The sequence below is a fragment of the Ruditapes philippinarum genome, unplaced genomic scaffold (genome assembly GCF_026571515.1).
Source record: "Ruditapes philippinarum isolate M1 unplaced genomic scaffold, ASM2657151v2 ctg20122_1_1_1_1, whole genome shotgun sequence".
Lineage (NCBI taxonomy): Eukaryota > Metazoa > Mollusca > Bivalvia > Venerida > Veneridae > Ruditapes > Ruditapes philippinarum.
Genome location: NW_026852271.1, coordinates 1 through 12,720, shown reverse-complemented (window position 1 = coordinate 12,720; position 12,720 = coordinate 1). Strand labels below are relative to the sequence as shown.

At 30.9% G+C, this 12,720-nt stretch overlaps 1 protein-coding gene across 1 annotated transcript; it reads left to right on the top strand.

The window, feature by feature from the left end:
* Positions 1–404: 404 nt before the first annotated feature.
* LOC132755089 (leucine-rich repeat neuronal protein 1-like) lies at positions 405–2,354 on the top strand. Its single transcript, XM_060745889.1, has one exon. It carries the CDS (start codon positions 405–407, stop codon positions 2,352–2,354), a length of 1,950 nt encoding a protein of 649 aa, XP_060601872.1.
* The last annotated feature ends 10,366 nt before the right edge of the window (positions 2,355–12,720 follow it).

Genomic DNA, 12,720 nt, shown 5'->3' with positions numbered 1-12,720 from the left:
CACACCTCTTACCGGATTTCTCAGTGTATTTGTTCATAAGTAAGTGATTGCGCTTTAAAAGAGGACAATTATTCTCCTCTCTTGTTTCGGATATCTCATGACATACGTATATAAGTAAGTGCATTTCGTCAAAACAAGACATTTGCACTCACCTTTACCGGATATATCAGTGTATGCGTACAGAAGTAAGTGCTTTGGTGTTAACTCTAATGAACGGTCAAGCACATATGAAATACTCAGCGCAACATATATTTTATAATATATACGGATGGTAAATTTTACGACCAAGAACCAATTCTGATTAAAAATGTTTACACAAACAATACTTTAAATTGTTCAATTTCTGTTGAATATAAAAAAGCTATCGAAAAAATCTTCTGCAAGTATCAAAATATGTTTAAAAAATGACACTTTTATTGTTAGTTTTTATTCGCTGCGCGTTGTGTGTTTCACTTGATTTAATAGAAAATACAGAATCTCTGCTCACAACGGAGTCTTACCTTATCAGCCAGTCAAATAAAAGATCATGCAGCATAGCATTTACCAGTGACAATGCCACATCTGAAGAAAAAGAACTTATTTTGGGTAATATCGGTAACTTAGATGCTAATGAGTACGTGATAGTTAATCTATCGAAATGTAGAATAGAAGATGTGAACTCGATTATTTGCAGTGTGTGCTCCAAGTCGATAAACATGTCTATAAATATGTCTTGGAATAAAATCAAATCACTTGATGGAATCGACTGTAATTGTTATGGCATTATGGAAATAGACCTGTCAAATAATGAAATAACTTTACTAACGACGGACTCTTTAACATTTGCCAAATACGCTACGAGGATTGATATATCAAGAAACAACATTTACAATCTTAACAAACACATATTCACCGAAATGAAAATATTACATTCGCTTGATTTATCAAGAAATGCTTTTCGGGATTTAAACGCCAACATTTTTGAGGACCTAGTATATTTACGCAAACTGAACCTCTCTGGAAATGATATACATATTATAGAATCAGGAACATTTATACATCTAACCAACTTGGAAGTGTTAGACTTATCGTGTAACAATATCCATACATTCGACATTGAAGCTTTTAAAGGTATTGAAAATTTAAAGTATTTAAATATCTCTGGCAACAAGTTAACAGATCCAATATTATCTTATTTGACAATGTTTCGTAATTTGTATTCGGTTGATTTAGGTAAAAACAATTTTGAAGGATTTGTAGAAGGCAGTCTTAACAAATTTCACATACATGAAATCATTTTGAACAACCTACCTGGTTTAAAATACATACTTACGGGTGCTTTTACCAACGGAGACTGTGTAAGCAGATTTGATTTCAGTCGGAATAGAAAATTAATATTTGTAGAAGAACTTGCATTTCAGAATTTACCGGATAATATGACATTTGACATCAGCTTTACTAACCTAACATCATTTCCATTTATATCAAATAATACGAAAGTTAAAATTATCGAAACACCAATCAACTGCTCATTCATTCCGGTTATTGGAATATTTTCAAGAAATAATTCTTGCGAAGACCAATTTACTCATCCTGGGCAAAACATTGTTTCGCAAATAGAGGATCAGTATGCTCTCTATATTGGCCAACGCCTTCTGTTGGATTGTTTTGCAGTTGGTCAGCCAAAACCACACGTGACATGGGAACGTGTACAGACGGGGCTGCATGGGGAAGTATGCAGTAAAGAAGTGATCGCTGAAAGTTACTTTTTAAACTTAGAAATATTATCATTGAATATGGAAGGAAAGTACCGATGTGTCGTAGAATCAAATGGTACAAACGTGTTTAGATATTTTCACATCAAATTAAAACCAATAGATATTAAAATCAATGTGTTGTCACGAAGCTCTACCTCAATACTTGTCACGTGGAACAAGACACTCCAAAAACAAAAACACGTGCTAATATATCGAACTTTTGAGACATCGTCCGATTACGTTATTCAAAACTTGAATACATTTGGGAAAATATTTGTAGTCCGGCCCTTGCAACCATTCACTCACTATGAAATATGTATAGCCTCGTTTTCAGATATAAATGATAAGTCATGTGTACGTGTAATGACTTTAAGTGAAGAAAATAAAACAGAAGGCATACGGTATAATCATCTTGCAATAGCATTTTTGGTGATATCAGGAGTGATATTTGGTGTTTTTATTCTGACAGTTGTCTATAGATGTGTAGATAAAGTTCGTCTTATTACCAGACAAAATGTTTTTATTGTTGGTTCGGAGTCACGTGAATGTTTTGCTGACGTCACGGAATCTACATTTACGTATGAAAACCAACATGTTGAACATATGAATGGTCAGTAGAAGAACCAACAAAATCCTGACAATTGACAAAAATATTTGTTTCATTTCTCAATCAGACTGTATGTTAAGTCTCTGTTATTCTTGTATATTGTGCAACTGTTCTTATATTTTAAATTGTAATGCTAAAATAACCTTTGTTGAATCAAAGGAATCACAAAATGAGCTTTAGCATTTATTTGCCTGGCATATTACCTATAGAACTTTGATTACAAAAATGGTTCAACGAACTCTTTCCATTTTCTGTAAACCAAACAATTAGGTAATCAGTTTTAGAGTTATGACATTTATTAAAGATATGGATAATTTCAAAATGTATTATCTGTTTCTAATATGAAAACAATCGATTCCCGTTTTTCTTATACAATTTGAAGAAGAGATTAGCATATTTGGCGAATGCATTCATTTTTTGAACCCTCAAGTTTTGTCCAAGTTTAAAATAAATGAATACATTGTCATTTTCATTAACGCTTATAAATAATAGCACAATAACTTGCAACCTTTGTTGTTTTTATTTTACGATATATTTTCAAGTATACATTTTTATAGAACTTAAAAGTAATTTTATTTTAAATGTACATACGTATAACAGCCCGATACATTAAACATGTCATATGTCTAGATCATATAACAAAGGTTTAAAAAAGCTGCATATTTTTGTCAAAAGGTAGAACCTAATGCATAAATTCACAAAGAAATGCCATGTCTGAAATTCTGAATAAATCAATGTTTGTATGTTGCGACAAAGATTGAAAGGTCTGCTCGAAGCAAAATATATTGGCTTTTTGATCGTGTTAAAAAATAGAAAATCCACCTAGCCTGTACACACCGTAAAATCAAATAGGCAGACAGCAGTTCAAGCGTCGACAGCTGTACCAGTATATACATGTCGGCGCAGGAAACACAATTGACGGACGGTAAATATTCATCTATTTTTAACATATCCCAACTATGTTCGTGTAAATCAATGTTATGGATCGATAGACAACATCCAAAGGAGCATGTTAACAAATTTCTGGCCCTGTGCAAGCTTTACTTCAAGTGAATTTTGACTGAAAAAACATCACACTATCCGATGAGATGCGGCATTTTTATTTTAAAGTCACAAAAACTTATATTTTCTCATGATAAAAAATCCTTTTACCATACGATTCGTAAATGTCAATATTTTGTTATTAAATATTTCAAATCACACCTTCAATAATGCTTTTCTGTTAAAGTTACAGGGTATTTAAGTTTAAGCGTCATCAAAATTTTAGTAACGTCATCATCCGTTCGCCTCTTTTTAATGATAACATCGACAGCCTTTGTTTGTTTGTTTGTTTCATTTTACGCCTTTTTCCAACAGTATTTCAGTCATATAGGCGGGTAGTTTCCTAACCATCGTTCCTGGAGAGTTACACCAGTACTAGACAACCTTCCTCCGCGCTAAACTACCAAAGCATCTCCCGGGGATCGAACCCACGCCAGAGAGGTAACTGGATTAGAAGTCATCGACTCTAACCCCTCGACTACGGAGGCGGTATACATCGACAGCCATTCATCGGCAAGAATGAATAACGCTGAAAGCCGTTCAAGGAAACAATTTACAGCGCTTTTGTGCTACAGTAACTAGGAAAGAGTAAAACTTTTTTGTTTTACACGTATTCGTCTTTGTTGTGCATTGGAGATGTTTTATCTACAATGACACTTTAATATAAGGAGGCAACAATCTATTGAAAAATAGAATGCATATCTACTGGTCTCCGCGTATCTTTCATATTTGCACATTTTAACAACACTTTTTTAATTTGACGAAGCAAGCAAATTATGGAATTGAAATACAGACAGGTTGACATAATAAAATGTTTCCTTTCATATGAACAATAAAGTTTGAGTTTCAAATAAGAAAAAATAAGCAAACATCAAAGGAAATATTTTTTGAGTTAGCGACTTTTTCTAAGTTTAAACATTCAACAAGGTTTCTGAAATAAATGAAAAGTTGCATGTATCAATAAATGAAACTTCATTATCTAAATTGGAACATAAATAATTGAAATATGTTACTCAGATTGAATAATGACATACTATATAATTAAACATTAGGACAAATCCCAAATTTCTGATGAGACATTAAACATATATATCTTTGGTTTAATAAGATGTCATTTACAATGTTATTGTCGTTAATCTTACAATTTAATTTCTATTCCTAGTTTCATCCGATAACTTAAGTGAGTTCAAACATATAAATCTTGTATGGAAGAAATAATCATTAAAAAGGCAACAACAAAAATTTCATCACTAAAAATATGATGCCGAAAACTTAAGTAATGCTATGGGATTAGGAACAGAACAGAGCAGAACATTATTGGCCAGAACATAATCCACTTGGCGGGGATTCATTTTATTTACACTGTCTCGTTTATAGGAACATGGTGGGGCTAAGAGCGAGGTTTGGTGCACCATTAACCGGTTTAAACTCCCCAGCAGTCATTATTATGCTGCTGACCGTTCCAAGGCGGCGCCCCTTTGTGTTCCTCAGATGTATGTCTATGTTGTTTCATACTGTTTTGGTGACACTTTTGCTTGTGTCCCTTGTTGTTTTATCGTCTACGGTAAGTATCTTCCCCTTTACCCCTAGTTTTTATATCTTTGATTACCCCCCCCCCTTCCCCCGGTCTCCTGTCCCCTTCCCCTTTGACTTTTCGGGCCTATAATTCAATCATTTATTTGTTTTCTTTGAATTCCTAATCAGTTACAAATTGTTTGTCATTTAGTGATTAACCTGTCCGTGCTCTGTCTTTGCCCTGACCTGTTTTTGTTTGGGGTCCGCCTGGGCTCCTTGCCACTGGTTCTTGTTGCTGGGTCATATGGGGGTTGCGTTCATTGAACGCCGCCTTTCCTTGTTGATCTTGTTTATCATATTTTATTTTGGATTTGTACATAGTACATCATCACTGCAATATAAATACATACATTGTAAATATGTCACGTTTCTATTTAACAAACAATAAAGGATTTAATATATAGTATTGAATTCCATGTAAAGCTGGAGAATGAACAATTCTGGATTAAGAGAATATTATTATCCATTTATATTCTAAGAGAGTATATTGAGTTCACCTCCATCGAATTCCTAGTCTCTGATTGGTTTTCCGTCGATGTAAAGGGTGTCATAGGATATCCATGAAGTCTTGCCTTGTTCCCGGGCTGCTTTCATTCTTGGTAAAAGTCTCTTCCTTTTATCGACTACTTCTTTCGGCAGTTGTTCATTCACGAAGAACGGTGTACCCATAAGCGTTTTCTATTGTTTCCTTACGAATTCTTTCTCTTTGTAGAGAGTAAACTTTGCGACTATATTGCGATATCCACCATTTCTATTATGTCCCATGCGATGCACTCTTTCAAAAGATAATTTATCCACCTGATCTTGTGCAATTTTCATTTTGTCAACGAGAAATGATCTCAACTTTACCTCCGTGTCCTCGTTTTTCTCCTCAGGGGCCTCTGGGATATTGGTAAAGACGATGTTATTTCGCATTGATTGTGCCTGTAAGTAGGTCACTTCGTTATGTAGGTCATCTTTCTGTTTTTCTAGTGATGATTATTTGCTTGTAGTTTGTGAAAGCACGAAGTCGATAGATTCCGTTTTATCTTCCACAATGGTGATTCTTTCATTCATAGTTGTGCTCATGTCATGAAGTTTGACCCATATTTTTTCAGTTCTTGATCAAAATTATCAACTTTTCTTTCAAGATTTTCAAGAAACTGAAGTTTTGAATCCACATTTTTAAGTGTCAAGTTTCTTTAAATAGGATAAAATATCATCATTGTTAGTTTCCATCTTTGACTTTAGCCTTCATCTTTCAGAGTTAAATGGTTTATTTTCCGTAATTGGACATTTTGTGTGATATAGTGTGGGATCAAATACACTATCTTCAAGATTATCCTTTTCATATAAAGAACTATTGGCTTGATTTAAAACTTCACTCAGTAATAATTGACTAGAATTTGAACCAAAATTTGACCTGTACCTTCCCGCCTTTAATGTGTGTCCATTGTTATCTCCTTCACTGCTATTTTTTCCTTTTTTCAGTCTTATTCCGTTTTTCTTATTCCCCATGAAATTTTATCACAAGTTCACAAGTTCAACACTTTATAAATTCCAAATCAAATAAGAACTTTATAATCATTTAAATCCAAATAAATCCATTTTTTAAACCATTTTTTATCGACTTTCACACTTGATCACGTAACTTTATCTAATTAGGCAATGTAATGCATTGTTTAAATATCGGGTAACGTCCTGATAACAACGCAATCGCATTTTCACATTTCCTTACATTCTCATTGTGTAACATTTCAGACGCTACTTAAATTGGAAAAGAAGGTTGCATATGATTAGAATAACTGTGCATGAAGATAGATCATTTGCTATACTTATTTAATTGCAAATTTCTTAGGAAGAAAACAAAATGCTACAAGTCATCTCACTTTTCATTAAAATGACGCAGGTGTAAGCTACAAATCACCTTTTCTCAGTAATTATATGTTATATATTAAGCATGTTGCTTTTATAATGTACATTTATAAAATTTGTAAAATACTCTCGGAAGCGACACAATTATGAAAACGATGCTAATAAGTTCATATTCTCATCCATCCCACCCTTATAAAATGACTAACCCCTTAATTTAATTGAATTTAGAAATATTGATAAATGTATAAACTATGTAATATGATAAACAAGATCAACGAGGAAAGGCGGCGTTCAATGAACGCCATCAGATAAACAAAAGTCAATAGAACAAAGCCAGTCTGTTACGAATACAAATATATATAGCTTTAATTATTGCTGTGTTACATTTTTATGTCTTTCATCAAATGCCTACTTTTCTAAATGTTATAGACTCAGAATTAAACACTTAAATGCTCGGTAGGAAGTTGATATTTTGAAATTACATGTACTGGTTTGTATTTTAATTGGTATCAGTTATAATACTTGTAAAACATAATCAACATCAAAGATAAGAATCTACTGTACGTTACTGTAAACTTGTATAAATGAAATTGATTAATATCATATTTCCTCTCAAAATGTCTAGAAACACATTGTCAGCATTCAATAGTATTTAAGACGATTTATAGTTTAACAGCTAACTTGAATGAAGTGCTTAAACATATTGTTCATATTTCACAACTTTGGTTTATTTCAAGGTTCCTTTATTCCAAGAAAATACAATACTGATGGTATTTCCCGAGTCATTGATTATTCCAACTTGTAACAAATGCAAGCCAATTACTTATAATTTACAACTCAAGTAGATAATTAACATATATATTTATACCGAAAGAAATCGGTTAAATCTTTTGCGTATATGAGCGAGTATGAAATAAACAAGAGAATATATGATCCTTTATATTTCTTTTTTGTAATATGATTTAAACTATCTTATTATTATTCAATACCTTATTTATTTTATAGATTATTACAGCAAGAAAAATTGCTAATTGAATTAATAAACAATGTACGTTTCACGAGATAATGATAATTAATTCGGTTTTCTGGTAAGATATACATGCATGACATTTCCTGTCAAAAGAACGTAATTTCCGGTATTGTTCTCATGTAATTCAATTTATTATTATTATTATCATTATTATTATTATTATTATTATTATTTTTATTATATTTTATTATTTTTATTGTTATTAATATTATTATCATTATTATTATGATTATAATGATTATCATTATTATTATTATTATTATTATTATTATTATTATTATTATTATTTGTAGTAGTAGTATTATTAGTATAGCATATCAGACAGTGTTTCAGTAAGATTTACCCATGCAGGATAATACATAAGTCTTGGGATTGTCATATGAATCATGTGCTCTAAAGTGACGTCATTTATAACGTCAAAGATTGTAAAGTACTTAAAAAGTATTTCCAATCTTAAACTATCAAAACATTATGACATTTAAAGTACAGTGCTAATTTTAACTACAAATTTGTTTTAATATTCTGTGCAGTCTGTTTTTAAAATGCATACGTGACATACTTTATAGATATCACACTCTAATAAATTGAACATTCCTAGTCAAGTAATAATAAAGCATTATTGGGAATAGTTTGCATTTACTGATTGGTTAGCTGGAATAATATTTTGCCATTAATACTAATTTTTCATCCACAATATGACAATAAATATCAAATTAATGTTAAAATATCAAAGTCAGTTTATTTTCAAACCATAATAATATGAGAAGTAGCTATCAGATTTTTATGAAAGTGATACATGAGGACGGCTTCTATTAAAATTATTAAAACAGAAACCGTTATGAAAACATAATAAAGTGTGATGTTTGTTTTATGCTTTAGATTTGTTTCTTTCAGTACGTCAAGTTCTCTTACTTGTTATCTTCAGTGTATTTTTTCATTTGCTCGTAATGAAACAGAAGTACAGACGTCTCTGATACAAGAATTGTATAGCGTATAAGATTTTATAGAAGCATATTCACCACGGTTTTTTATATCCTTTCAACGGCCATAGCGCATTTAAACGTAATTGCGAAGATTGCACGTTTTTTGTTGTTGCTTTTTCTTTTGCTTTCGTAGATTCCATGTTTTGCCACCTAACACTTAAACAGATACAAATACAATACACATGGCAATATACAGTTTGTTTCGGAGCATGTCTAGTCAGTGTAGTCAGTTGATGATTCCTCTGATAACTAATGACAATAAATCTGATAACACTGCTTTACACAAGATAACGAATAAACCTGGACATGTAATTTCACGAAAAGGCATGTTTCCGAAAGGGACTTGTGCTAAAGTCACAAAGACCTGCATTTTATACTTAATTAATGCACACAATTAAGTTTGCAAAGTGTAAGAATAATTCAATAAAAATATAGCATTGATGGTAATCTATTTGTTCCTTGAAAAAGAATAATTAGTGTACATCAAAATTTCTTCAATTACAAAAATGACATATAAGAATTAAAATTATTTGATAAAAGTATTTAAACACAAAAGTTAAAGAAATAAAAATACACGCAATTCTCAATCTTTTTCATTTCGTTTTCAAAAAAATATACCTGAAAAGCAAATATTGCTTTGATTTTTTTCTTAAGTTATTACATTGTAAGTATTATTGTAATCTAGTTATAAATATTTTATTAAAAATTTAGCAATTATATAAATAAATGCATACGGGTTTACTGAAAATGGTGAGTTAAACAAATTAATGTTTCTAATTCAGAACATAAAATAATAGAAATTGAAGGTTATATAACTTTATTTATCTGTTCAACCACGATGTAAGAAATTGAATGTTTTATATGCGGAAACCCACCAAAGGTCCCACGAAAGCTGTGCAAGTTCTTACAATACATGTATGACGAGTATAAATCATTAAATCACTGAAAGAAGTGTCTAAGTCTAACCAGTTTAAACCAATACTTAGAATGGCGCGGCCATTTTGAAAAACCTTGGACCGATTCTATATTTAAAACAAAAGGCGCTTTTGACAAAACATAAAAGAAAAGCGTCTAAACAAATCAGTCTGTTGTTAGAACACGCCACGTCTTCTTTTTTACTTCCGGTAGAAGTATGAAGTGTAAACTTAAAAAGAATCAATTTCATTGATAATAACATGTGCTTCAGTAAATCTGATAAGCATAAAACCTTTTTTTACCCTAGTCCTCTTACATAAACTATCATTTTGAAATCAGGTAAACACAACAACTCTCAATAAAGATTAACAATATATTCGGAACCACTCGCTTAAATACTAGTTATTCGTGCATATAGGTAGAACGGTACAAAGAACGTGACTACAGTAACTGGTAATGTCCCTCTGACTATAACAAGTCAGTATAAGAAACGTTATTGTTACTGAGAACACGATACTAATTCTTTATTAGTATTGAAATAAAATCAAAACGCTCGATTGGATTGTCTGCAAATGTCATTGAGCCTCTCACAAATGGGGCCAATTTGATTTAATACATTTTGCAAATGTGCTACCGGGATTAAAATGTCTGAAAATAATATCTACAGTCTTTATATACATTCATTCATTGAAGTAAAATGTAACAGTCACTTTATTTATCAAGAAACACAGTGTAACGACAAATAACGCCAAATAACGCCAACTATTTTGCACCTTTTGAAATGAACTTCAGTTGCATTTATTCATCTTACTAGCTGGGAAACCTAGAGATATCATGTAACAATATCCATTCATTAGACATTGAAGCTTTTAGAAGTATTTAACATTTGAAATATCTAAATACTTCTGATAATAAGTTAACACATTCAATATTATCTCATTTGACAATATAACTGAGCTTTGAAAACAACTTCTAGGTACATATATATATATATGGTTGTACATTCATAGTATTTCCTTCCTAACAATTACTATTATTCATTTGAATAATAAAAAACAATTCAAACCATATCTTTAAAGTTACTATTGTTTGATTGGATCTATCATTTCTCGTACAAAATTTATCAGACTAGTCAAGCTTAAATAATTGTAAAAAGAGACAAAAAAGTTATAATTTGGAGAACATAAAACTTATTTTTAGTTGATGCAAATCAGGTGATGGTTTTATACTTTATTAACAATTAATTAACCATGCAATTATTACAATGAGATATTTCTATCAAAAACAATTAGTCAATATATTCTGAAACATAGGATAGCTGTAAACTATACATTTAACATTTACTCAATACCATATAAGTACTTATTTCTGCGGGCTTAATATTCTGCGATTTTTGTTAAAATAAGGGGTTTTAAATTTCTGCGTATCTTATTTCTGCGGTGCTATCATTCTCTCATTGATGTTTTTTATTTCTGCGGTTTAATTTAGATATTTTATATAAAAAATAACCGATACAAACAGACAACATTTCAAGATGTGTTTATGTAACATGTTCATTACTTCCGGTAAGCATGCAGGCGACTTCTAATGTGTTTTATTTTATAGTATTTAAATATCAGTAAACAAAGATTTACAACGTGCAATGACAACAATTAATTGTTATACTACATGTGTATAAATATGAAGTGTGAAAAATAAACAATGGTAAAATCGCACGTAGGCACAAGATATTGTACAAATATAAAAGTGTATGTTTATTGCACGCGTCAAACATTAATAGTTTTATTTTACAAAAAATAATCAAGCTTAGGGTGAGCGAAAATCATACAAACATGATATTTACTTAAACAAACAGAACAAGTAAATTAACTTTTTTCTAATATTTCATTCATGACGGACACATAAAGAAAACTTCCAATTTACAAAACCGATAACGGTACATGGTAATGTAATTATACAATACCGGTAGTTGACATATTCCGACATAGACATGGTGAAATGCTTAATTTTCTGCGGTTTTTAAATCTGCGGTGACCTTAAGAACCGCAGAAATAGCAGAAATAAAGTTCCCGCAGAAAAAGTTCTTATACGGTAATTGATTAAACAATAAACACTCAGTAGTTGTTATATTACAAACGCTGAGTAATTATTGTTATTATAGGAAATACTCAGCAAGGTATCATTATTTTAGAAACATACTGATTTACTTAAAATGCATTTAATGTTAATACGTTCTATTAATAAGCCATTAAATGCGACCAATTAAAAGTAATTAACTGGTAATTCTCAATACCCTTCGCCTTAAATTGATGATCAAAAGTTGACTACAGTATTTAGTTTGTTATAGCTTTTATCATAAATTACCTAGATATGAAGATAGTATTTGAAGACAACCAATTGCTGTCGTGTGATCAATGAATCATTCTCCTGTTTATATGGTAATGTGTCTGGAAATCTTGTAAGTTGATGTGTTAAGTCCATAAATATACTAGACCTGCTGCGAACATAATTATTTATTTCTTTGTGACAAATGTATCAACTATTATACGATTATTGTATGATAATGAATGATGTACATGGACTTGTATATTCATCGAAATTTTCATACTATAACTGTTTTATAATATGGCCAAAATTACATTTTTTATGCAATTGCCCTGGATGGAAAGCTTTGTAATACAAGTGGTATTTCTTAGATAATAAGTCAAATATTGTAAGACATGCATTCAAGTTACGTCAAAAATATGATACTAAATATATAAATGACCATTTTCCACATACATAGTTTATAGTTGACAAGAAACACATCATCGGTTCTCAATATCTTTTGGGTGATTTGTCCTTTGGCAGTAAATTTTGATAACTCATGGAGACTGTCCTTTCAAGGAAATAAGAAAAAAAACAAAACTGGTGATATTTTCAGGGTCATAAATCATTACAAATACAATTCAAACTGATAACATATAGACAAGCTTCGTA

What these genes read in the sequence shown, in the direction of transcription:
- LOC132755089 (XM_060745889.1), top strand. Translation starts at nt 405, where the DNA reads ATGACACTTTTATTGTTAGTTTTTATTCGCTGCGCGTTGTGTGTTTCA.